Here is a 27,547-nt window from a genome sequence, read left to right on the forward strand (position 1 = left end):
ACACACACACACACACACACACTCACCACCACCACCACCACCATCATCATCATCACCATCACCACCACCATCATCACCACCATCACCATCACCACCATCATCATCATCACCACCACCACCACCACCATCATCACCATCATCACCACCATCACCACCACCACCACCATCATCATCATCATCTACCAACACTACTATTACTGCAGTGCTGGAGCTCCAACCCAAGGCCTCACCCTGCCGCTGAGCTAAGCTTCCAGACCCCGGGTCTTTGGCAGAACCCACTGAGCTGCCTTGTAAGAGAAGAGGTTATGCCAAGGAACAAAAATGATTTGACCTCCTGAAGTTTCGATGGTGACAGCCTGAGATTTCTGATTTCTGGAAACGTGGAAAATAAAAGAGAAAACCCCCTCTCTCTCTGCTGTGTGTGTATTTGGTTTGCATCCCTCTGAGCCTGGCTACCACCGAATTTGTTTATAGTCATTTTTATGTCCCCTGCGCACTGACTTTTCTCATCTGCTACACCCTGTGTTGTTGGAGTTTCTTCTTACTAGACTGCAAGTGCTTTTTTTAAATTAAAGACGCGCTTTTTGTGTGTCACATGTATCATAAAATATTCATTGTTTGTCTCTGACTTTGCTTCTTCTTTTGAAAATTTGTAGTTTTTAAAAATTATGTTTTTGCCATGTAGAGTTTTTGTACTGTAGAGACGTAAAAATTTTATGAGGTCAAATTTATGAGGTCAAATTTATCTAGCTTTCCTTAATAGCTTTGATGTGTGATGGCGGGGGCAGGGGGAGGCAAACTCCTTTGTTTTATACTAGTACTTTTGTAATTCAATTTTTAAATGTTTAATCTTTACTCAGTCTGGATTTTATTTTGCACCTGAAATGAAGAAAAGACTAAACTCTTACCTTTTCCCCAGAGAACTTTCCTAACATCTCTTCACTATTCATTACATGGATCTTCCTTTTCCTCAAGTTATTCGAAACCAGGTTGACTACAAACTGATTTCTAATGGTCAGGATCTGCGGTTCTCAACCTTCCTAATGCTGCAACCCTTTAATACAGTTCCTCACATTGTGGTGACCACAAAAACCATAAAATTATTTTGTTGCAACTTTATGACTGTAATTTTGCTGCTGCGATGAATCACAATGTTAGTGTCTGATAGGCAGAGCATCTAATATGTGACCCCAGGGGGTCGCGACCCAGAGGGCGAGAACCACCGGGTTAGATGGTCAGGCTTTTGCTGACATGCTCAGACATCAGTATGTGCCCTCCCATCATTGTGTGATGTTCTTGTTAACTTGTGCTAGCTCACTTGCTCCCGCAAGGCTATTAATACTGAGTATTAGTTAATTAATACTATTAATATAAAGCATTAATAGTAAAACATCGTCATTTTCATATCTGAGAAGACACTCATTTCTCTTTCTCCATATTTAAGACTTTGGATTCTTCTCTGGCATCCAAACAACACTGACAACATGGTAGGTGACCAATAGATACCCGGTGGTCAATATTTTAAAATTTCCCATTTTAAATACTGATTTATTACTTCTCTCACCCTCTAAATTCTCCAGCCTCAGAGGCTGGAGAGTGATGACTGCTTGAGTGTATTGTGGTCAAGAGCATTGCTCTTGTCGAGGCCAGGAGACTTATTTAAAATCGTGCCTATGTGCACTGCAGGGCACACAGAACCCCTGAAAAGCAATGGAGTGGAATGGACAAGCCCTCTAGAGTCAGACTGACCTGGCTATGAAGCCTGGCTCTGTCATTAACTGGCAGGGTCACCTTGCACAGGCTCCTTATGCTCTCTGAACTCATGTTTTCCCCCATAAAGTGGGGGTGATGCTGCAGCTCTCTTCCCATGAGAAGTTTGTAAGCTTCCATAATGAGATAGTTTGAAGCTGCTAATTCATCCCTCCCTTTCTTCTCCTCATCCCCCATCCCCTCCCCTAACCTACCTTCCCCTCCCCTCCCCTTACTTCCTCTCCCCTCCCCTCTCCTCCCCTCCCTTTGCTTCCCCTCCCCTCCCCTCCCCTCCCCTCCCCTCCCCTTCCCTTCCCTTCCCTTCCCTTTCCATGAGTAACAAAATACTTGGGACTTCCATGGTTTTGATGGTATCGTAGATTGGTAGGAATAGTTGTTGTAGCAATTCATTTTTTAAAAAAATAATCAACAGGAATTTGTTAGACTTATAGGAAAATAAGTAAAACAAATCCTTAGTTACTAAAATCCCATAGACGGGAAATCCAAAACAATGATGCTAATCAATTTTGATTGATCATCCACCAAACGTTTGGAGATGGGTCAGAGAGACAGCAGTTCTTGATGCCCAGTAGGGCAATTCTCTCTCTACACAATTCCCCAAATTGTCCTCTAATGGGCATTGTTTCCTTCTCAGTTCTCTGTCAAGAAGGGGTCCACAAATCCACATGCTACATCCTTTGCCAAGCAAAAGGTAAGAGCTATGGAGCATCTAGCTACGATTTGGGCCTTTTACCATGTTCTCAACGTCTCCTGCTCCAAGTCCCTCATGGAGCGACTAAAATTAGCACAACAGCCTCACCCGATGGGAATTTAGGCGGGGTTAGTAATTAAGACAATTTATCTCTCGTTTTCCCTCCAAGGCCATTTGTTCAAAGTGGGTAGAGAGGTTTTTGGTGCATTTACAAATAAGGTAATTGAGTAATAAATTATGCCATTGATAAGAGCAGCCAATATTGTTGAGAAAAACTGGCATTCTACCTTGTTACCAATAAAGCACATGTTGAATAAACGATTTCCCCCCTGTCTTATACCCGACACGTGAATAATGAACTGGGTTAACTTTTAGAGGAGTGGTGGCCACAACTGCCCAGAGGTCAAAGTTACCTAAAATACACAGGACATCCTCATCAGGCCTGGCTTTCTTTTGAATGTCTCAAATGGGAAGGCTAAGCCACCCACAGCCACGCCTTGTCCCCTGCCCCGCCCACATGCCATCTTCAGAGCACATTCTTGTTCTCTTCCGTTAGCTTCTTCTTGGTCATTCACAACCACCACCATCCTTCCTACCCTGTCTTTCGGGTCTCTGTCCCGGTCTCAAGATGCTGAAAAAGAAAAATCTAAGCCACGCTGCACTGGGAATCATTCTCAGTCACCTGTAATGTGTCAGCCTTGGGGAAGCTGGGAACAGCTAGTCTACGGCAGGGCTGGAATCCCAGGCTGAGGTAGAGGCAAGCAGACTTGAGTCTCAATGCCATAGAAGTCTCCACGGCTAGGTTAACCAATGTGCACAGGACACAACCAGTGCTTTGAAAGAACTCCGAAGAAGAAAGAGGACCAGATTACTTGTATGAAGGACAGGAAGAAATGAATTTATCTAAATTCTCCAGGCTCTGAGAGCTGGAGAGTGATGACTGCTTGTGTGTATTGTGGTCAAGAGCCATCACAGAATAACTTTGTCCTTAGATGGGGGTGGGCGGCAGTCGTAGGGCTCCCTAACTCAATTCTGTTTTTCTTCTCATGAGTGACAAGAGCTGAGGCCCATTAGTTGGGGGAGAGTTCTTGTTGCTGTCAGCTCCTTTAAGTTCCTTGTTTGTCACAGCTAGACATGATAGCGTTTGGCATACATTATACCTGTCTGTCCCCCAATACCCCTGCCCACCCCATTTCAGCCATCCCAGAGCATTGGAGCCAATAAGCAAGGTGAGAGGGGGGAGGGGAAGGTGGGAGGAGGAAAAGGGAGGGGGAAGTGAGAGGAGGGAGAGGGAGAGGGAGAGGGAGAGGGAGAGGGAGAGGGAGAGGGAGAGGGAGAGGGAGAGGGAGAGAGAGAGGGAGAGGGAGAGGGAGCTCCCTGTGACAAACCTCAAGAAGAACCAGGCTCAGCTCCCGTCCCAAACACGCTTTCTGATCCTGTGCCATGCTAAGGTCTCTCTGCCAAGAGCCTGTGTTCTGATTTAGAGGAAATCAAGCACACCAATCCCGCTGTGCTGACTCCAGTAAATCCCCAGGAGACCTGGACATTGCTCCGGCCCCAGACTTTTTATAGACACGCGCTCTCGCGCGTGCGCGCGCGCGCACACACACACACACACACACACACACACACACACACACACACACACAGGATAGTAGATTGTTCTAGACTGTCATCCACAGACATCTCGTCCCCCACCTCCTTTACTCAAGAACTGAACTTGTATGATATAATCTTGGACTCTTCCCCTCCCTCCTCTGCCCACCCCAGTTTCCTTGAATCCAATGGCTGTGGGTGGAATGCAGACCAACTAATCATTAAAGCACAACAGCTCTGCACCCAAATCTCCCCCTTTCCAGGATGAAAATGAGAGCTTGTTCTTCGTGGGACCTGCTGCCCCCTTATTTAAAGCTCTGAGCACCCGGCATTAATTTGTAGCCATTCTGTATAATCAGACCTTTTATACAAAGAAACGTGCTATAGTTAATGAGACTGGGGTAGGAAAATAGGTCCTGGCAGGTTAACTAAAGACTCACGGTGATTTATTTCACCACCAGTTTTTCCGATGTACACATGTGAATGCCGCCGCACGCTCTAGCTAACTCTCCTGTGGTCCACTAGTGCGGGGCATGGTGTTGGCCTAAGAGTCAAACCCTGCCCCTGCCATTGAGATTATTAAAGCTCAGTCAAGATACTTAATTCCTCTACATTTCACTTTCCCTTGTCTAGTAGGGTTACTGTAAAGAAGTGATGGAATAATGCCGATAGGGTGTTTTAGCAGTGGGTTTAATCACAGCAAGTCATTAATGTAATACCACCACCTACGATGCATTGTGTGCCAGGATTCCAATGATCTAATCTGACCCTTCCAGTGTTTCTGCACATAAATGGTTCAAGCAGCATTGTGGCTGCTCTTCAGAGAATAAGCTGAGAACCAGAAAGGGGAAGTGAGGTAGTTCATTGATCCTTTTAATCACCAAGTTGAGGCTCGAATCCACGAACTGAACTCTCCTTTCTAAAGCTTTAAATATTCTGCCATGTACTACAGGCACAAAGACTAATATATTTCATATATATTTAAATTATATGAATATGTAATATTAGAATTTATAATATATAAATTATATATAAATATTTTATATTATAAATATTTATATATAATATGATATTATTTGTATACATAAATTATATATATATATAAGATCATAGACCCATGAGGTTCAAGAGCAGTGTTTCTCAACCTGTGAGTTTCGACCCCTTTGTGGATTAAATGACCCTTTCACAGGGTTCACATATTACATATCCTGAATATCAGATATTTCCATTGCAATTCACAATACTAACAAAATTGCAGTTATGAAGTAGCAATGAAAAGAATTTTATGATTGGGGTCACCACAACACGAGGAATCATATTAAAGGGTTACAGCATTAGGAAGGTTGAGAACCACTGGCTTTTCCCGTGAGCCTCTGGGAAGGGTTTTATTGTGTATTCGGAATTCAAAGGCAGCACGTGATATTCTGTGCTTCAGATAAGTGAACTCATTCCATCCTCCAGGGTAACCCATCAAATCCGTGGTGTCGAGCCCTCTCTACAAATAAAGAAAGGAGACCGTAGAGGTTACACCTTCTGTTTCGGGTATCGGGGATGAGTTCCAGAGTGCATATCCTGAAGTCTGTCTTCCCAATTGCCATCACATCTATGGAGTTGGAGGACCAGCCTCCCACACACCCATCAGAAACAAGGAGGAGGAAGAAAGAGAGATAGGACTCACAGCACGATGTGTAGTTCCTCCAGCCGGTCACTGCGACTCCTTGTGTCTGGCAAGTGCTGGCATAGTTCTGTAACCAGCTGCAGGCTGTCTGCACTGCACCCCCATCGATGCAGGAGTCAAAGAGGCAGTTTTTGTAGAAGAAGGTAGGGTTGACTTTGCTGTGACACTTGGCAAACCCAGCGTTCTGGTTGGGGATCAGGCTGCACAGCTGCTGTACTTTGGAGAAACCTTCAACTTTGGCACACGATGGGCAGCGGTCCCCACAGCCCACCTGGCAGAAGGTGTCCCTCTTCACCCAGCTCTGGCCAAACTCATTGATACTCAGTGCAAGCAAGCCCATGGGCATCTCCAGGTCATCACCAGGGTTACCATTGTAGCGCCCACAAAGACCGTAAGTGCTGTTCTGCATGCTCCGGGGGACGGTGATAGACAGGAAAGTTTTCCAGTCATACACAACCTTCAGGCCAAAGTCCGTCTCCACAACCACATGAAAACCGAAGGAAAAGATGTTGATCTTCCCTTGTCCTAACTTCAGGGGCAGGTACAACCGTTCATTGTTGACCTGCAAGAGACAAAGAGAAGAACAGAAAAGCCCAATTGTCCTAAACATGGCTCAGTCCTCCTAGTCATTAGTCTGCTGAAGGGCACATCCTACCCAGAGCTTGCCCAGGTAGGACATGAGCTTTGTGTGTGACACTGTTTGCGCCAGTCAGCTCATGTTATTAGGATTTGAACAGACTTAAATGACTATCCTTTGTACACTAATATGCCTATTTATTTCAGTGCCTTCGGTTTATACAGCATTATTTTCCCTCAGGAGTTCAAATTGTTTTCTCTAAGGTAATGGGAGGATAATAAAAATTCAATTAACGTTGAGAATAAAATACCAAAACCTAGAACTCCTGTGTTTCTATTTCTAGCTCTACTGTGGATTTATTTTAGGCAATCTCCAACTTTATTCCATTTGGTTTTTTTGTTTGTTTGGTTGGTTGGTTGGTTGGTTGATTGGGTTTTTTGGTTTTTTGTTTTTGTTTTTGTTTTTGTTTTTTGTTTGTTTTTGGAGGATGACTCCACTCTGTTGGTTCCTCTGCCTGGCAGGCCTCTCACCACTCATCAGCATCTCTCACATCCTCAGGCTGTGCTCCCATGTTACCTCTCCAATAAAGCAAGATTTTCTGAGACCATGGTCAGTGGCACCCCTTCCTTGCCTGGACAAGCACAACATGCCACACCTATGATTCCCTTATATTCTCCTCTACTTTGGGCCAAGATCCAACATGTGCACATCGCCAAGTGTGCACCACAGCCTGCCTCGAGTGACAACCCATTATAGCTGCTTTTGTCTCACCTGCAAGATTATAAGCGACTGAAGGGCAGGAACCATTGTCTCCTCAGGACTTCCTAAGTGCCCCACAGTTTAGTTTCCCAAATGAACCAAGCACACCATCCTAGTCCCATTGTCTCCTATGATTAACTATGGAAGGTGTTTTCTGTGTCCCAACAAGGACCCTCGTCCCCAGTCACTGTGGCTGTGGTACAGTGATTGCTCAAATGACCTTGGTCCACCCAAGGGAAACCTCTGGCTGATGAATGACCCACATTTGGTGACCAGCTCCATGTAGGCATGTTCAGAGTATCCAGCATCCGAGTATCTAAAGCCAGTCTTTATCTCTTCCCTTAGGCTTTCCCTGGCTTTCTTAAGAAGCCCCATTTTGGGGCTTGCTTCTAGGGAACCTTCCACAAGACACCAAAGGGCATCCTCCATTCATGCTGTTTCTCTAGGTCAATTCTCTCTCCTCAACACTCAGCTCATCTTTCTCTCCTTCTATGCATATTTGCCTCGGCAGAGTCCACTCATCCCACAGACGTTAGTGTGGTGGTACTGTGTCCCAAGCATAGTGATAGGCTGGGGCAAGGGAAGGGTCCTTTTCTCCTGCATATAACAAGGCAAGGACTTGAACAGATCCTTTAACGAGATCATTGATAAAAGCAGTGACGTAGGTTCAGAGATTCCTCAGACTCAGCCTAGGGACAGAATCAGTCGGATCTACAGATGACAATACTCACATGGAGTCTTAAAGGATGCGCAGGGTAGGTGAGACAAAGGGGGACGAGAGTGACTGTAGGGTGCTGTCTTTATGCAGGTGAAGGCAGACAAGTTAGGTCAAGGCCATGATTGGACAGAAAAAAAAAAAGATGGGACAAAGCTTTTGTAAGGCGGGAGAGAAAAGGAAGAAAAGGAGAATCAAGATGGAGACAAGGAAGGATGACCCAGATCCGGGTGGTCTTGAATTGCCAAGGTAGGTGGGATGGATTTCTGTGGGCAAATTTATCTTATCTAGGTGGGTGGTTTCTATCCTTATCAATTGGTTGTGAGTTTATTGTGTGGATGTATTGTGGATTGAGAAATTAACATATAAATCTGATTGTTGGGTTACAGTTTGTCGAGTCTTGATTTTACTGGGTAGTTGGGAGTTTATACCTTAACTACCAGGAAGCGGTCTGTGGTAGGGAGCCATGATAGACCAGCGGCTGCTGGACTTCTAGAGTCCTGATTTTACTGGGTAGCTGGAACCATAGAGTTCGAGGCTAGCAGAGAGCCACCAGGAGAGATACTAATCTAAGATAAATTAGCGCTTGTTCCAATGGCCTGATGGAGCCAGAACTAGCAAGGGAGCTAGACTTGTAGGGTATATGAGGGAACTGATTCACCGTTTTTTTTTTGTTGTTGTTGTTGTTTGTTTGTTTGTTTTTTTACCGAAACAAGTGATGATGAGGGAGCTTCAAGAAAGAGCCTTCTTCACGCAAAGGCCCAGACGAGATAGAGCATCTTAGTCATAGTGAAAGATGACTGCACCTTAGGGCTGATTGATCATCAAACGCATCCTTGGGAGTGGAGGATGAATCTGAGGGCAGAGAGGCTGGAAGGACTGCAGTCAAGGACGCCTCGTTGTCAGTGTCTGGTCAAAGAGACTGTGCCAGAAAGGCTGACCCATGGCAGTCGAACTTTGGGTAAGGGGAATTGGCTAAGATGCTGACAGGATAATTAAAATGGATTAATGAGATCAGAAGTCAGATTACAACACTGCACATAAAGTAACACGTAGGAGATCCAGGAAGAAGAGTCACAGAGGGGATTTGTTAGGAAGGGAGCAGTGATGGGAGAGAGCCTGAGGAGAGGCAGGCTTTGGTCTAGAGTATGCATGTTTGTGGGTAGGAGGGCAAGTTAAGGCTGAAGACTTAGGAGGAAGGGAAGGGGGCAGACGGGGGTTAGGGACATCCATAGAGACAATGAGAAGGATCCACGTCTGCATTTGGACTGGGGAAGAATGAAAGGTCAGTCATTAAGAAGCAGAATTTAAGAATGGAAGCAGGAGAAAGAGAGGGTGGGACACAGCCCTTTTTTCCCCAACAGGAGCCCTAAAAGGTGGGCCAGGTGCAAACAGATGCCAGCCCAGCAGGTCACCAGGGAAATAGAGTTCACAGGAGGTCAGGCTCACCCTAAAGGCTCAGTCTTGGCTGACAAGTGCAGCTTGCCTTTCTTTTGATCTGGGCTCTTTACTATGTGATGTCACACAGGAGACACAACCCCAGCAAGGCAGAGTAATGGGATTAAATGTCACTGCCAAAGAGAACCTTGAAAGAAAGCAAGTCCCCCAACTCTGACCAGCTCAGGTCTCCCCATCTCTGATGCCTCTTGAGTGCTCCCTCTGTCATAGCCCACTGTCCTGACTGATTCTCTCTGAGAATAAGGAGTGGAGAAATGGGGACCCAGGGAGAGGGGTTCAGAAGGGAAGCAGGAGGTTGATGTTGCAAAAGGGATTGATAGAGAGAGATAAGGGTACGTTAGGGGTAAGGAGATAACACAGAGGTGATTGTGGGCAAGAGTATACACGTAAGTACCTCCAAGTCCAAAGGCAAGTGGATCTATCACCCCTGACGATACCAACTCCCAGCATATTTCAGACCCTTCCTGTAAAATCCCGATATTCTGCTTCCACTGAAGCTTCACACATTGTCTATTAGCCACACTCAGCCACATGTGCCCCAGAAGAGCTATGAACAGTGTCCAACACATCATGGATTTACATAAAGCGTTTTAAGTGTTTTGGTTGTTGTTGCTTGCTTGTGCAAATGTGTGTGTATGTGTGTGTGTATGTATATGTACATGTGTGGTTGTATGTATTGTGTATGTTTGTGAGGATGTGTGTATGTGTACATGTGTGTATGTATGTCATGTATTTATATATGTATATGTATGTGTGTATGTGTGTATGTGTGTATGTGTGTATATATGCATGTGTGGGAGGGTGTATGTATGTGTATTTGTCATAGGTGTATGTATGTATATGTATGTATTTGTGTATATGTATGTGTGTCTGTGTATATGTGTCTATGTTTGTGTGTAACTCAGGTATTAGGTGTGGAGATGATATTTTCTGGCAATATCAAAGAAATGAACAGACCTGCATGACTGCCCTCAAGTAACTTGTGATAGCATGATGTGGATGCCGTGTTAACAATGCCACACCACACAGTTGAGGAAAGAATGAAAATATTGTGTACATACAGAACAGATACAAACATACACATGACTTATGGTATTGGTTTGGCCTGTGGATGTGAAAGCTGTGGTGGCAGTCTGCCTTTGCTGGAAATGAGATCATGAGTTGGCACTTCGTGATGGTTGCTTTAAACGACTCACTCTGATTTCCTCCTGCAGGCTTCAACCTCACACCCCACACCCTGCCTTCTCTCCAGGCCTGCCCCGATGCTTCCCTGACCGAGGTACTCTCAGCTCATGGCAGATGGGCTCCTTCGGGTTTGGATCTGCATCATCTCTTCCGAAACAACCCCACCCCCCAGAAGCCCTAACACAGACCAAGATGACTTCTGCTATCTTACGGCCCTTGCATGGATCATTTCTGCAGGCTTTGTAATTACACTGACATTAACTGCTAAGAGTCTGTCTCTCCCGTCAGATTCTGTTTCTCCCTTATGAGAGAAACTGTGCTTAATTATTTTTACTGTTTTCACTTTTTATGCCATCGTGTAAAACAATCTTTGGCTGAGAAGACACTTTCTGCATAACCATGAGGACCTGGACTTGAATTTCAAGAATCCACAGAAGGCTGAACAGGGTAGCACATGTCCTTGATCTGGTATTCCTGTGGGAAGACGAGAAGCATAAACAAAAGAATCTATGGGTGCATCCAGGCCAGCTAGCCTGGTGCACTCAGTGATGAAGGAGAGACATCATCTCAAACGAGGTGGAATTCAAGGGCCGGCATCCAATATTGTCCTATGGCCTCTACATGCAGGCGGTGGAATGTATGTGTTTATACTCAAACACATGAATGTGCATGCACCCGTACAGAGCAGCTTGTTGAACCAAACCGTGCCAGAGTGAAGCTTGAAAGCCTACTGAGTGTGGGAGGGGCCCAGAGGCCTCCCGGACACGAAGGGTGTGGATTGCTGGTACCTCGGGTTATGGCATGGGAGGGACAGACTCTGTCCAGCTCGGGCTGTACCCGGCAGAGCCCCAGCTCCTGCAGTGTCCCCTGCAGTGGCTAACCTTCTGCAGCTCCCCCTCAGTCACCCCGCCTGGTCTATAGAGAGCGCGTTTACTTCTAGTTTCATTTAGCCTTGTTGATTTTCTCACTTCCTGCAGCATAGTTCGGTTCACAAGAAGGTCAGAATCATAGACGAATCTCATGTCCCAGCGAGTGACTTCTATGTCACCCTCCATTTCTAAGAGCACCGGTGGTGACCTGGGGCTCTGGGCTATCCAGTTGGTCCTGTACTTTCTCTCACTCTGTATGATGACAACCATTATTCTTCAGCTATGGTGACTAATAATAACATCATAGGAGAAACAAATGCAAATCACTGAATAAGCAGGTCCCGTAATGCATATTAATAATTCAAAGTAACTGCTAAATCCATCCCATGGGCTCACAAAGTAAAAAGGCCTCCAGTACATCCTGTTTTGGCCTTCTTGTCAGGAGTTTGAAGGCTGTCGACTCTGTTCCCAGCATGGCACTTAGGAAGAAGGGTCCTGGCCCAGAGTCCTCGTACCTCTTTATCTCCTCATCCTTGATGTTCATTTCTCTCTAGGCGCCCCTGTTGTGAGTAGCATCCTATAGCCCAGAAAGATCCACGGAAGCCTTAACTAGTGGAATCTGTGAATGTAGCCTATACTGGGAAACAGTCTTGAAGGACATAACTACGATGGGATGAGGTCGTGTAGGTTAAGTGAACCCCACATCCAAAAATGACCACCCTTAAAAGAGAGACCTGACACTGAGAAACAGTGCAGAGGACCCCCGTGGCTCTCATCCATCCATGGACCTCAGGAGACTGAGACAGGGCTCACGCCTGGAAGGTGGGCTGACTCTGTGGGGCTTAAGTTAATACCCAAAAAGAATGGGGAAGTAGTTCCTATGAAGGAGAGAGGTGGCATGAAGTGGTCATGAATATCTAGGTAGTGACTTTTGTTTGCCTGATTTCTTCAATTTGACACAAGCTAGAGTCATCTGGGGAGAAGGAACCTCACCTGGAAAAAAATTCATCCATCAGATTGTCTATAGGCAAGTCTGTGGGAACACTTTCTCCATTAATGACAGACGTAAGAGGGCCTAGCGCTACCCCTGAGCTTATAATGATGTGTATACACACACACACATACATCACACACACACACACGTATGTATTCATGCGTGCATGAATGTATGTATGTATGCATGTATATATGTATGTATGCATGTATGTATGTCTATCCAGCTAAGCAATCCAGGAAGCAGGCTCCTCCATGGTCTATTCATCAGGTCCTGCCTTGAGTTCTTCCCTTGGCTTTCTCTGAGGATGTAAGACGAAGGCCATATAAACCTTCTCTCCCCAAGTTGCTTTCGGTCCCAGTGTTTATCACAGCAATAGAAAGAGAATGAAGACAAGAATCCAATGGTGTGTGCACATAACTAGGAAGAGCTTACATAAAAACCAACCTCCCGAAAACCCGTGCAAGCTCGCTGCTGAGAGCATGCAAGGCCAGGCGGAGGCGGACACGCAGTCAAGCAGCCCGGCAAGGCTTATCAGCAGATAAATGTATTTTAAAGGGGGAATAACATCCAACAACCTTGAAAGGCCAACCAAGTGGAAGGGTAGCGAATATCAAAAAGATAATTAACAGCATGAAAATGTATAAACCTAAGGGTGGGAATGTATCAGATGAAGGAAAGAGGAGAGGGCACAGTGAGGTAATGCTCTGATGACGCGAACAATACCTTTGTTTTAACCTCTGATGAAAGTGGAATGGACAGACGGTGTCATATATGTCTGCTAGAATTTTAATCTCAGGGCTAGAGAAGTGATGTAGTTGGTAAAGTGTTTGTGCACAAGTTCCTGGAAGCTACATAAAATGCCAGGCACATGCTTATAAACCTACCACTGAGGTAAAGGGACAGGGGAGTCCCAGAGTTGTGTTGACAAGCTAATCTAACCAATTGGTGAGTTCCAGGCTCAGTGAGAGAGCCAGTCTCAAAAATTAATAATTGGGGCTGAAGATAGAACTCAATGGTTAAGAGCATTGGCTGCTCTACCAGGAGACTCAGGGTTCAGGTCCTAGCCACCCACATGGTGGCTCACAACTGACTGTAACATCTCTTTCAGTGGACTTGACCACTGCACTCTCTTGGCCTCTATGGGCACCAGGCACACATGTGATGCATAAGCACACATATGTACAGGCAAAGAATCCATACACTTAAGCTAAAATAAAAAATGAAAAAATAACAGGAAGATGAATAAAGGAAGATACCTAATATTGACCTGCGGCTTACAAACACAGACACGGACATAGACACAGACACACATACACAGACACACACACAGACACACACACACAGACACACACACATACATACACACACACAAACACACACAGAGATACACAGACAGACACACACATACACACAGAGAGACAGACAGACAGACACAGAGACAGACAGACACAGAGAGACAGAGAGAGACAGACACACACATACACACATACACACACACAGACACACACACATACACAGAGAGAGAGACAGAGACAGACACACACAGAGGTAGACAGATAGAGAGACAGACAGACAGACACACACACAGAGACATACACACAGAGACAGATATACATACATATGTACATACACACATGCACACACAGACACACACACAGAGACACACAGAGACAGACAGACACACACACACATATACAGAGAGAAAGATACACACAGAAATAGACAGACACACACACAGTCACACACACAGACACACACAGAGAGACAGACAGACAGACAGACAAACACATACACACACACCTAGGGAGGCATGGACACCTAGATGCATGACATGTGCATTTGCTTATTCAGTGTCTCAGATTGCTAAAGAAGTGACCAGCAGCAGAAGGAAACCCACAGGAACCTTAAAAGAAAGGGATCATATTGTTACTTCATTCATTCACTTGACAAATGTCACTGTGTAAGGGTCACAGTTCCAGTCCAGCCTGGGCACCAGAGTGAGACTCTGTCAGAAACAAAAGAAAAGCATTCTAGCAACATACTAAGGCTGCTGCCTCAGATGCTAAGTAAGCTTATCCAATTATTGTAAAAGGAAGGCAGTCCTAGAAGCTGTATCTTCTCTTCCTGAAAGCTAACAGATTCCCAGGAAGAAGAGAAACCAGAAGGGCTCCTCAAGTAATTCTATCCTGTTGTATTTAGCTTAGTCCACTTTATATATTTCACCATTCAAAGAGAAAGTCTACAAGATGTCAAGAAGTCCAATTGGAGGTTATGAGTATACCACAGGCCTATGGGGTCCACATTAGGAAGGTTCATCCCCTAAATCAGTGCCTGTGAATCAGCTCTGCAGAGTCTACTGGCTAGCTGGCTGGTTTCAGCATCAGGAGAGACAGTGGATCAGAGAGGGCTGCTCTGCCATGGGGCCGCTATCTACAGACTATTTATAGAGTACATTCTTGGCATCATGGCTAAAGAAGACTTCATGGAGGAATGAGTAGACAAAGGGTCAGAGAGTCCTGGTGAGTAAAGACAGTGTGGAGAGCCCGCCCCCAATGCTTCAAATGTTAGCAAGACTCTGAAACTCAGATGCTACAGCCCCCAACAGGGAGAATGGAAATGGTCAGGGAGGCCTGAGCAGGCAGGTGCCATGTGGATCTCAAAAGAGGATGACGAATGAGGGCACTAGTGTCACTGAGAGAACCACAGACTGTGCCAGACATGCAGTTTCTTACAGATGAACAACAGCACTAGAAGACCATGGGATTGCCCACGGTCACACAGAGGTTGTCAACATTAGATTTGAATCTAGATCTTTGCCCTTGGTGAGGTGTCCCCTGCTATGATCTAAGGTGTATGGCTCCCGCTGCCTCTGCTCTCACTTTGGTGTCTGTGACTTGGGCAATCCTTTGCTCTCTGAGCCTGTAATAAAAAGCAACAGAAATCCCCTGTGATGATTTGTATATGCCAGGGAGTGGCACTGTTAGAAGATGTGGCCCTGTTGGAGTAAGTGTGGCCTTGTTGGAGTAGGCCTATCACTATGGGTGTAGGCTCTAAGACCCTCATCCTAGCTGCCTGGAAGTCAGTATTCTGCAAGCAGCCTTCAGATGAAGATATAGAACCCTCAGCTCCTCCTGCACCATGCCTGCCTGGATGCTGCCATGTTCCCGCCTTGATGATAATGGACTGAACCTCTGAACCTGTAAGTCAGCCCCAATTAAATATTGTCATTTATAAGACTTGCCTTGGTCATGGTGTCTGTTCACAGCAGTAAAACCCTAAGACATCCCCCCAAGGCCTCTTTCTCACAACACGCAATTACTGCCTTTGTATTCTGCACCACCATGGCTAAGCAGCACCCAGCTGGCCTGGGATGCTATCTCCGTCGTTGCTGAATCCACACTGGAGGTTGGCCCTTGCTACTTACCAGCACAGTGTGCTTGTAAGCCCGGTGGATCACAATGCTGTAGCCAAACACGGTCACATCCACCTGCTTCACCCACAAGGCTAGAGATGGGTCCCGGTCCTCATTCTTGGCTGTGACAATGAACTTTGGGAAAGAGTCTGAGATTGATCTGCTTCCTGTGGTGCAGAGAATGAGAGGGCAACTGGTCTGGAAGTCAAAAGGGTAGCCATCAAAAGTGAGGTAGTGGCCATAGCCGGAGACGATACAGGAAGCATCAGTACGGGGCTGGCAGTAGTATAAGCCACTCTCTTCCATACAGTAATCATCGTCCCTGCAGGGAATGGTCTCACAGTGGACACTGTTGTCTGTGCCATTGCAGTAGCAGAAGATCTGGCAGTCCTGGTCTACCCAGAAGGTCTCATTGGTGGCAAGTTGATGCCCCTCAAAGTTGCAGCCGCACTCGCTCCGAGTTACACACTGGCTGCCCTGCAGTGCATAACCTTCATCACACTGGCATCCCTCAGAGCAGCTATCCACACAGATGGGGCCCAAGGCCAAGGTCTCACAGGTCTCTGTACATGTCATACATTCCTCGAAATGGCTGTTCTCCGGGCATTCGAGAGCTGAGGGTGGTCAAAGAGAAGACAAGTTTGAAAAATGAACAGAGGGCAGAGACAGAAGTATATGTGTATGTGCATATCTGTGTGACTGTGTATGTGTGTGCAATCATGACAAGGAGCTTAATGAAGCCATGGAATTGAATGCCTCACTGGCATGACCGAGGGTCAGAGGACACTCCAAGGCTCTGTTTGTGTACTTGATCGTCTATGCAGAAGATTCTTTGTCTATGACCCATACTGATCACATGCTAAATGTGGACCCCCTCCTAGGCCTTTTTGAGTGCCTCATCTCAGCCATTTGGATTTAGATAAGTCTTTTTTTTAAATCATTATTCTATTGGGAGATCAGTGGTAAAACATATCTACCTATAACCAGGCAGGGGTTGAAACGGGTGTCTTGGCTTAGATTCTGGAGACCATGTGTGATGTGCTACAAAAATACTTGCTTTGTGGTCATAGAAGCCTGAGAATGCTACTCTTTCAGTTCTGGCTTGTGAATATCTCTGAGCTCTGGTTTCACATCTTTCTCTTAAGAAGATTGCATTGGTCCAATATACTTCTCTTGGTCTTGTCTTTCTCTGCATCAGGCACCCTGAGGTCTCCTTTATCTCATCATCACGCTCTGGATGTAGTGATCCCCCTGCCTCTGCTCATACTTTCCTCACGTGCATAGTGCCCTTCACAGCCAAGTCTTGTGACTCTTTCACATTCCTTTTCAAAGTCACACTTTGTCCCAGAAGCCTTCCTGGTTGGATCAAGTCTCTGCCGTAGAAGACCATGAGCGGCTCACTCTCTGTGAGGTTCTGGGTAAGCAACCCACTTCACCCCATGCCTTGGCTGGTGACAATTTGACAGGAGCAGGGACCGAACCCAGGAGCAAAGAAGTCTGCCTACAAGCCTGTGGGTTCTAACGATCTGCAAAGGTCCCCATTCCTCTAGGAAAACAAGGGCTTGCTCACAGAACTTTCTTTGGCTCTCAGACATACCATCCTTCCTTTGCAGTGTCTTACAATCCAAGGACGTGAAGGACACTACAGAGAAATAAGTTGCATGGATATAATAGCTCTACCCAGGAGGACCAACTCAATCGTTCTGCGCTGAGGACTGAACGCCAATGGTTTATTTTTTTTTCCTCTAGGCTAAAGAACTCTCTCCATTTCCGTTGACTACAATACCATACGGCTTTGGAGTTGAAGGCTAGTTCAACACTGATTATATATGTCTGGATAGAGGGATTTTCACACTTGTCTCTAAATTATGAATGCCACAGCACCGACTGCAGGTTTATGGGGAGAGCAAATAACATGACTTATTTAAATGGCTGTGGCTTATGACTTACTGCATTGTCTGGATTTGTCTGAGAGTCTGGAACATAGAGACGTGGAGTCATAAAACTTTCCCCTGCCCCCGAAATCACTCTGAGAAATTACTTAATTGGGGAGCTGGCTCTGCCAACGAGAAGGTTGGCTAAAAATGTCCAAACACAGAGAGCATGGTTGTCTGTTTCCAAGTTCAAAGAAGATGCTTTTCCTTGTTTGTAGCTGTAACTTAATCCGTTTGTTAGGACATAATATGCCCTTGATACTCAGGCAGCTGACTGATTAATGTGCACACTTGGTCATCCTCATCGGAGTTAAAAGAAACAACGTAGCAGGTAGGCCAGGGGTAAGCCCGTCCTCTTCCAAATGAAACCGGGCTCCATGTGGTCACCTATGCCAAAACCCTCCTTGAAACCACACTTGCAAGAGCTGCTTTGACTCTGCTGGCCTGAATGGGGCTTGGTGACCTGTTTTTCTCAGGAAGAGGAGGAACCATTTCCACAGTGCTGGGCCAGGCTAACTGAGTGCGATCAATATGCGCTCTACACAGTGCTAAACAACCCGTGAGCACTCCCTGCCAGGCAAGGATGACCCGGCAGTAGCATAGATCTGGGACAGGGAATTTGGCAATCCCATGCCATGTGTGAAGTCCAGCCAGAAAGCTGGGCGTGAGAGCAGGGTCAGAAGCCACAGTGAAGCTGGGGAAAGGCAGTGTGGGAGAGCAGAGCATAGAGGAGAATTTGGGGGAGTCTTTCAAGGTCCCCACTAGTAGGGCAGTCGATAGGAACAGTAGCTCTCCTGCTGAAGGTGACTTTGTAAAGAGTTCAGTCTCAGGACTCATGGCCTCTGCTCCAGTCCTTTCTGAAGGAAGCAAAGGTTCATCTGGGACATAACTACCCTCTGCCAAGTTGACAGCCACCAGGCCTGCCACATACTCACCAGATTTCTGAAGTTCATAAATCAGGAGTTAACAGGTGTGTGTGTGTGTGTGTGTATGTGTGTGTGTGTGTATGTGTGTGTGTGCGCATATGTGTGAGTATGTGTATGCATGTGTGTATGTGTGTGCACATGAGTGTGTAAATATGCGTATGTGTGTTTGCAAGTGTATGTGTGTGTGAGTTTATATATGTATGTGTTTGTGTGTGTGCATGTGTGTGTGCATATGTGTGAGTATGTGTATGCATGTGTGTGTGCATGTGAGTGTGTAAATATGTGTGTTTGTGTGTGTATGTGTGTGTGAGTTTGTGTGTGTGTGCGTGTGCGTGTGTGTGTGTGTGTGTGTGTGTGTGTGTGCATTTAATTCTGTTGAAAGAGCCTATAGCAAAGCAATGATACTCCCAAGAGCACTGGGTAACTGGTACCTAGATGTTGACCTCCACAAAACCTTCACTAAAAGGAAGTAGGAAGCCTTAATATGGAGGCTGAACACTGCCCAGGGAGGAGAGAAGTCAGAGATAAATGTGACCCTCTTGCCTGATCAGAAAGTTAGAAAGTGCTGAAAAGCAAAACAGAGGAACGGCCTAGGACAGGGGTCAGTTTGAAGGTTCCCATGGGCCAAACACAGGAACAAGTTTAACACCAAACATACTTACATACTTTTTAGATGACATATGAAATATGGGAATTTAAAAGATTAGAATCCACATATTGATGTGGTGCAGAGAGACAAGAGGTGTGAACAGATGAGTGGATCAACTGAGAGACAGGTGGAAGAGATTGGGGGAGGGGCTTTGCCTACGGTGGGATGGCGATCCCTGACTGGTAGAGCAGACAAGACAGCACTGGGCCTGAAACTTGTGAGTCGGTAACCACAGTGCATAGGATTTAACACAAACCAAGATTGACAGTAAGTGCTGAGCCAGGACAGAGACTTTGACAGACAGAAGCAGAGGTACATGCCAAAAACCTCCCACCCTTTGCTTTTCAGTCGTGAGAGGAAAACACGCAGGAAATTTACAGGCAAGACATTCCATCCATGCCTTGGCCTAAACTTAAGCACGCACCTCACCCACAAGGGGGCAGGCTGGATATAGCCTTACTCTGCACGTGGAGCCTGTCCAGGACGCTGAATAGGGTGCACAGCTGAGGTACGGCATGAGTGACACTAAGTCTAAATAAAATGTCCTAAAGCACATAACTGCACTACAGTGTACGGCAAATGTCCTGCGTCTCAGGGATTGTCTACTGAAGAACTAGTGAGGAGAAATGATTGATTGGGATCTCAAATGTCCCCCAAATGTCAAGGTTTGGTTTCCAGCACAAGTCTCTAGGAAATTAGGGATGCTCCTTGAAATGAGCGGGAACCTAGTCCTTCCTCCCCCTTATTCTTGCAATGAACAGCTTGGCTTGCTCACATGAACCTCACCACACTGTACGTTCACCACAGGCCCAGAAGCAATAGGGCTAACCAACCCTAGAGCTGAAACCCTGCCCCAAAAATAATGCTTCTCTCTTTGCAAGTGGTTACCTGGTCACAGTATCAGAGGTTGATTTTCATGCTATTTGCAAATTACTGTTAAATTTTTGTTTGGGGGCTGGTTGGTAGATGTGTGGAGAGGAAACAAAAGGAACTGACTGTATACAACAGATTTAAACCTGGGTAATGACTGCATAGGGGTGCTCAGAACTTTTATGTAACTTTGGAACTATTTAAAAAAATTTTTTTAAGGATAAAACTTAGGGTGGACTATGGCAGAGAGATACACAGACTCAGAACTTGGTGTCTTCATGGTTTAGGGCAAAGTTTTTAGTGAGATAAAGTGAGGTAGTTGAGCCATTCTTAGTCTGCTACACAGTTCCACACTCTCAGCCTCTCCTTTCCCCTTCTGCTGCTTCTGATAAGCCGGGTGTTGGGTATCTTGTCTGCTTGGGAGTTATCTAATGACTACTGGTTTCACCGCCACCCTGCTGTGAGGGGTCACATACTCTGGGGACAAAATGAAGAGCCAAGTACAAGGAACTGTCTTAAAGCCAATTGTCAGGGTTGCCCCAGGGAGAAATGCTAATCTCCAACACCCTGCAAAGCTCCCTAGCTGATTGTGCCCTACAATAATGAATGGGGTTCTTCTTCGCCCCAGGGGAAGGTACCCATGAAGCCATCACAAAGGTTTCTGATCCTTTAACCTGGTGGTTGTGCTTTCTGTAGATAAAACCACCAGTCAACTGGATAGCTAACTGCTCTACAATGAAAAGATACTGTGTGTTTAGTAGTGAAAAGAAGGGACTTGGGCAGCGGTTCAGTTGATGAGGTACCCACCACACAAACTTTAAGGGTCAGTTCAGATCCCCAGAATCCATGTAAAAAAGCCCGAGTAACTATGACTCCAGTACTGAGAGACAGGTAGGTCTAGAGTTCTCTGACCAGTGAGTCTGGCAGTCAGTGAGCATTAGATTAAGTAAGAGACACCGTCTCAAAAGATAAGGTTGGAGGAGATGGATAGATGGCTCACCAATTAAGAGCATGCACTGCTCTTGCAGAAGATTGGTTACAAATACTCATATCGGGAAGTTCACACTTGCACAAGGCATCGGATATTCTCTGTGTTCCTCTCTCTCTCTCTCTCTCTCTCTCTCTCTCTCTCTCTCCCCCCTCCCTCCCTCCCTCTCCTTCTCCACCCTCCCCCACACACACTGAAATGAAAATTAAGTTGAGAGACAGCCTAGTTTTGGGGTAATAAGACCAAAGTCAAGCCATCAGACTCCCCTTTGAGCTCAGTCCCACTAAGAAGAGAAGTCCTGACTAGAAAATCAAGGAAAATGCTTCCCCAGCCATAGCCGCCCCAGGTTGCAGCCCTAACTTACGGCAGAAGTCATAGGTCCTCCAGGGGCCCACCTCCACATCTGCGTTCTTGCAAGCACTGGCATAGCGGGCCACAGAATCGCACAGCTCTGACTCGTTGCCTCCGCTCTGGCATAGGCGGAAAAGGCAGGTGCGGTAGTAGGCAGTGACGTTGACCACCCCATGACACTCCAGGAAGGAGCTATTAGAGGGGTCATTGATGATACCGCACCGGGAGCGGCTCCGATAGAACTTGAGCAGCTCGGAGTCATTGTTGCAGGCCTTCAGCAGGTCCCCACACTCGCCGTTGCAGATTTCCTCGAACGTGGTCCAACTCTCCAAGAACACCGCCAGGTTGTCTGTGCACTTGCCATTAGGAAGGCAGAACTCATCGCTGGCATTGGCGTTGAAGAAGCCACACAGGCCCCCAGTACAGTTGAAGTACATGGTGGAGAGCCGGATATAGAGTAGTCCCACATCAGAGTACTGGACAGACACCACACCCTTGGACTCCACAGTTGTGCTGTTTTTGTTTCGATGAATCTCCAGCCTCCCCGAAGGATGGAAAAAGGGTAGTTCCACATCTTGACCATTTAACTGAAAAATAAAAAGCACTGCTGTCAGGGGCAGAGACCATAGAGGACCCAGTGCTTCTGAGGTTGGCTAGACCGGCTCTCTGCCAGGGCCAGCTCCTTGAAAATACCCAGAAGCTGATGCTATGTGTAAACTGTACACAAACACCAATGGTTTATTCACAAGCTTGCTTTTCTCTTTTGAGGTGCCCATTTTCTCATTATTTTAGTGTGCCCCAGACCTTAAGCTAGTCCCACACAGACACCCTGAGTGACCTGTCCTGAGGGGCGGTATTTCCCCTGCTGCCAACCTCCCTTCAGGCACCGTTTCCCAGACAGTGCCCTTCCTCCACACCTTTTGGGCTCCTTCTTCTACCATCAATTTTTAATTTTCCTGTGCCCCAGGAAAGTCTATGGGGTGCGTAGAGGAGAGCTAAGGTCTAGATGTCCATCCACATCTGTATCTCTGCTATTCCTTTACTAGATTGATGTCTGTCAGTTTACTAAAGGGGCTGAGAACACAGCCTTTTCCTTCTGTGGACATGCATCTCGTAACCTCCTTGAGGTTATTTTCGCTTTCCAAATGCCACTCAATTCACCCTCAACTGAGAGAAGGGAGGGTCCTTTCCTGGGACCACCTCATCTCTGCCAAATCAGCCACGGGACCCTCACCTAGCCCCTTGGCACCTTCTATGGAATTAAACATTGCTTTAAGTGACTTCCAAGATTCCTTCCAGAATTAATGAGCCCAGACACCTGATCACGGGTGTATTAGCCCATGTCAGAGGGATAGGAGGCAGCACAGCATGCACCTCATGCCAATGAACTTCCTTCTACCCGCAGAAGGGATCTTACAGCACAAAGCACATACATGACAGCTGCCAGCCTACTCGCTCTTAAATCCCACTTGGAAGCTGTGTGTCCCTAGAGGAGGTTTCTTAACACTTCTGTGCCTTGTGTTTCAAGAGCTATGTGGTAGAGGCGATGCTGTGACCTATTTCAGGGGAAAGGTTTAGCTTGGCACATAGCCTTTTCTGAGGATTTGCTCTTATGGACGGTGAATTTCATGCTATCTTATCCAGAGAATTCCAACCTGACTCCATTTCTCCACCTGCAAGAGTCTCATTTTGGGTCAATCGTGTAAAAAAAAAAAAAAAAAAAAAAAAAAGCCACCATGTTGGGATCCATGTCCATTTTGAGAATCAACTCACAGCCAGAAGAAGAATGCCAAGCCAGAAGAAAAAAATAGGCACGTCCTGTCACTCCATCGGAGGAAGCAAGGAATCTTACCTTGACTTCCAAAGCCCCGACGCCTCCTATCTTGACCTCTTGGTCAGCCACGAGGATCCGAACACCCCGGAGCCAAGCAGGCCCTGCATCAGGCTTCCTCTTGTTGATGTCAATCTCCAAGTACTCGGGACGCTCGGGGCAGGTCTTGAGTAGTGTGTATGATAACTCAGATGGGAAGGCGTAAGCGGCGCCGTCAAACGTGTGTAGCACCTGGTTCTGGCTGAGCAGGCACACAGTCTCCCGCTTGGGGAAGCAGCCCTGGTAACCATCCTCCACCGCACACACCTCCCCACTGCGGCAGGTCTTGTTGAAGCAGTAGACATCCCCGCCCTCTTCACATAAGCACTGCACTGTGCAATTGGCCGTGGCCCAGAAGAACTCCCCCATGGTATAGTAGTGGCCCTCGAAGTCACAGCCGCACTTGTGCAATGGGACACACTGGCTGGTACTGAGGACAAAACCCTCGTTGCACTCGCAACCCTCCGTGCACGGCGTGGCGCAATTCTGAGAGGCCGTCAGGTCCGAGCAGGTGTCAGGGCAACTACTGGTGCATACAGAGTAATGGCTGAAGCTGGGGCACCGCACGGTAGACACTGGTGCGGAGAAAGGAAGACAGCTCGGTCACAGGTGAGCAGAGTTGAAGCCAACCGGCACAGCGGCTGGGAGAAAATAAAAACGCTCCTCCCATATCATTCAGGCCCCAGAGTGAAGGTCAGGTGACCACTTCCTGGGGAAGAGAATGGAGGGGACACCCGGAAGTACTGACACTGTTGCTTTCTCTGTACGCTGGGGACTGTGAGAGTTTACCTAAACTGAAACTCACTGAAATTCACCCTGAGGTTGTCTGCCTTTGCGAGATTAGCCCTATTCCTCAATAGTTCAACTTAGTGATCCACAGCCATAAAGATGTTTTCAAATCCTCCGCCAAGGACACAGGAGGTGCCTTGAGTTTTAAAGAGCAAGGCCCATTCTTAGAAGGAAATAAAACTTTCAGGAGCAATGAAAACTGTAACCGTTGGAGGAGCAATGTGAAGACATGAAATTTCAAACAAGGAGGCACTTAAAATATCTGAGTGTGACGGAGGCAGACTGTGGAAATGGATTCGTGGGACATTAAAGATGAGAGAGAAGCTGAGCGGTCTGCAGAGACTACGCCTGCTCCTCTGGGAGGCTGGCTGGGAGCAATCTGCCTTCCGAAGGCCTTCCGTGCCTTAGAAGCTTGCTTCTCTTACTTAAAACTGTTCAAGTCTACATAAATGTTTGAGTCTAGTTGAATCCAGCAGGCATAAGCCTAGTAAACCAGCTGTGAATTAAATATAATTCATCCCAGGGAGAGAGAGAGGGGGGTGGGTAATAAGAGGAGAACCACTAGGAGAAACACACAACCATGATTCATAAGAATTTACCTGGGCAATTTAGATGCTCTTGGATTACATACGGCTCAAAGAGAAACCATATTCAACTTGAATGTGAATTATGAGATGGCTGCCCTGGGTATACTAAAGGCTGGTCAGTCAGTCACACAGCAAGGAAGATACACTGTCTCTCGGTTAGTGTGACCAAAATGCTGAGATTTGAATCTGAGACATGGTGATTTATGTGACTCCAACCCACTCTTGAGGAGGGAAGTTCCCTCTGGCCTTGGGATTGAGAGGAACTTGTAAATCTCACCTCTGCAGCCTCTCAAAGGCATGGACAGCAACTGTCTTTTTACTCACATGAAAGGAAGGCAGACCACAACTGTCTATAACCTCACTCATGTGAAGGGAACCGAGGACCAGGGAAGAGGAGAGTTATTACTGTAGAAAAGGGGAGACTTAAATAGGATAGTGGGGTGGAAAGAAACAGACAACTAGACAGTGTCTAGTTGGAAAAACTTTGTCCAAAAGCCTGTCGTAAAAGAACCTGGGTACTCCCACAAGTGAAGGTCAGGTGTCTCCAACCACTCCTGGCTCCGCAAGAAAAGGGCTTCCTCATTGATGGTCTATATTCCCTGTTCATAGCCCTTACTCTTGCTAGATTAGATGAGATGCTGCAGAACAAATGGCACAAAAATCTAAGGGACTAAGAGCCATGACAGAAGCCTCCACCTGGGAGGAAAGCCACACCCCAGGCAGACTCCTCCCTAGACGAGCCTCTATGCTTCCTCAACAGCTACTCACACAGTGGCAGCAACTCTCCCTGGCTCAGCTCTGGGCTGCTGTCCCCAACATGGAGTCCCTTCTAGTCACTAGTCACATGTCTCCTGTTCCTAGATGCCTGATGTCCATTGATGGCGTATTGTTTCCTGGTTATAATACTGGGTGGGGTAAAGTAAAGTTCCCTTCGCGGTTCGTTCTATAGGATTTGGGACATTTCAACACCACCCTCACTCTTGAACCTAGATTCTTAATGGGGTCTTGAGGAGGAGGCCTGAAATCCTATCCCTGCCCCCAGCATGGGAGACATCTTTCACGCCAGCTTACCACACCCAGTTTGGATTCTCCAGTCTCCGATTGGGATGCCCAGGGCTTGGCACACCAAGGCGTAGGCCTGAATGGCTTGGCAGAGGAGCGTGCCGTTGTCCCTCACACTGCACAGATCGTACACACAGCTGTGCACGAAAGCCGTGGCATCCACAACAGTGCCGCACTCCCACAGGGGGCCGTCCGTCTTGTTGAGAAAGCCGCAGTAGTCAGAACCAAAGTAGAGGGCCTCGGTGGCCGCATCGCACTGAGTACAGTTGTCTATGCAGCCAGAGCCACACTTCCAGTCAGTGTGGTAGACACGCCAACTCTCTCCGAGGTCCAGCACGGACATGGCGGGCCTGCCATCTGGGCGGAGGAAGTCGTCCAGTGGGTTTTTGTTGTAGTTCCCACACAGTCCACAGGTGGAGTTTATGTAAGAGCCTGGGATGGAAATGGAGGCGTAGTGCTGGCCGTCAAACGTCACTAAGAGCCCAAAATCTGTTTCCACGGCAGTAGACATGCCACTCTGGTAGATTTTCACCGCCCCCAACTCTAAGGTGACGGGCAAAGAAGTCACTAGGTCATTAACCTGCCAACAGTAACAGTAAAAGGCAGGTGAGCAGGTGGCCATGCATGTGCCCCAGCACAAGCTGGCAAGGGATAGCAGAGCAACTACATAGGAGAGAATGGTCACCCCAAGTTTTCAGGCTTCCATCGCCTCACCTCTTACTGTGGCTGATGTCTGGGGAAACACTTAGGTAATGGCAGGACTAGGCCAGAAGGCATTGGGTATTTGAGCCCAATAGCTCTGACAGTTCTAGTGCCATCATTCATGCCTCTGGGGACTAGCCGGCTGGCACCCTTCTTGCCTGGCTCTAGACTGACTTCAAGGTTTTGACTGAGAGGTTCATCACCTTGGTTTCCCTTTTTATCGTTCCGATGATCCATTAGGTCTAGGGTATCATGCGTGTTTTCCATGATCCCCTCTCTGTCCTTTGTACCCACTGACCCTCCTGCCAGATGAAACATGGTTGTACTAACTTTAGCATGCTGTTGATCTTGGAGGCCACCCTAGGCCTCCTTCCTCTAAGCACATTGTAATGTGACTGCCTTCATTCAATCATTCAACACCAATAAACCTAAATTCTTGCTAAGTACCAAGCGCTGTGTCAGAATCCAAGAAGGGTAGGGCTAAAGAAATGATATTCACCCTTGTTCCTCAAGGAGTTTTCAGCCTACTGAAGAAGAGCAACACAAACAGATATTTATAGTCGTCGGTTTTAAATATGAATCAATGGGTGCAATGGGAGAACAGAGTGAACACTTAACCCAGCCTCAGGGACCCATACAAGGTTTTTAGAGGCTGTTAAATCTGACTTGAGTCTTCAAAGATAAACTCAAGTTGCCAGAGAAAGGCCCCGGGGTGGGTGTTGAGCAGAGAATTCCAGGACAAGAGGATAAAGGCAGAGGATTAGAGATAACTGTGTGGAGTGGGGGAAGTCCTGGGATATTCAGGACTTCAAGGGAACCAGTAGCCAGAGATGAAGCTGAAGATACAAGCCAAGTCCTGGTGCTTCTCTGGTGTGAAACAATGTTCTAAGAGTTGAGGGTTACTGACAAGTGAATTGGGCAAAATTCCCTGACGTATGGAACCTAGAGTTTAGCTAGAGACTAATCACTGTTGAAACAAACGGTGTCTAATATCTAATGATGCATGAATGAGGATTGCAGATCCCAGTGTTCAGAAAGAAAGTTAACTATAAGTGAATGGTCAGGGCACAGCTCCATGGGAAGGTAACATTTGAGAGAGGAAGAAGCCTTGG

The 27,547-nt window shown here is 46.7% G+C and overlaps 1 protein-coding gene across 3 annotated transcripts in view; it reads right to left on the minus strand.

The window, feature by feature from the left end:
• Positions 1–27,547, minus strand: part of Tecta (tectorin alpha) — a 71,772-nt gene that overhangs the window by 23,889 nt on the left and 20,336 nt on the right. For all 3 annotated transcript variants that reach the window (XM_039081047.2, XM_008766130.4, NM_001106814.1), the window contains 5 exon segments: positions 25,743–26,313; positions 23,278–23,870; positions 21,439–22,012; positions 15,720–16,321; positions 5,736–6,297 (listed from right to left, as the gene is read on the minus strand). In XM_039081047.2, coding sequence (XP_038936975.1) covers positions 5,736–6,297; positions 15,720–16,321; positions 21,439–22,012; positions 23,278–23,870; positions 25,743–26,313 — 2,902 coding nt within the window.

Source organism: Rattus norvegicus, chromosome 8 (assembly GCF_036323735.1).
Source record: "Rattus norvegicus strain BN/NHsdMcwi chromosome 8, GRCr8, whole genome shotgun sequence".
NCBI lineage: Eukaryota > Metazoa > Chordata > Mammalia > Rodentia > Muridae > Rattus > Rattus norvegicus.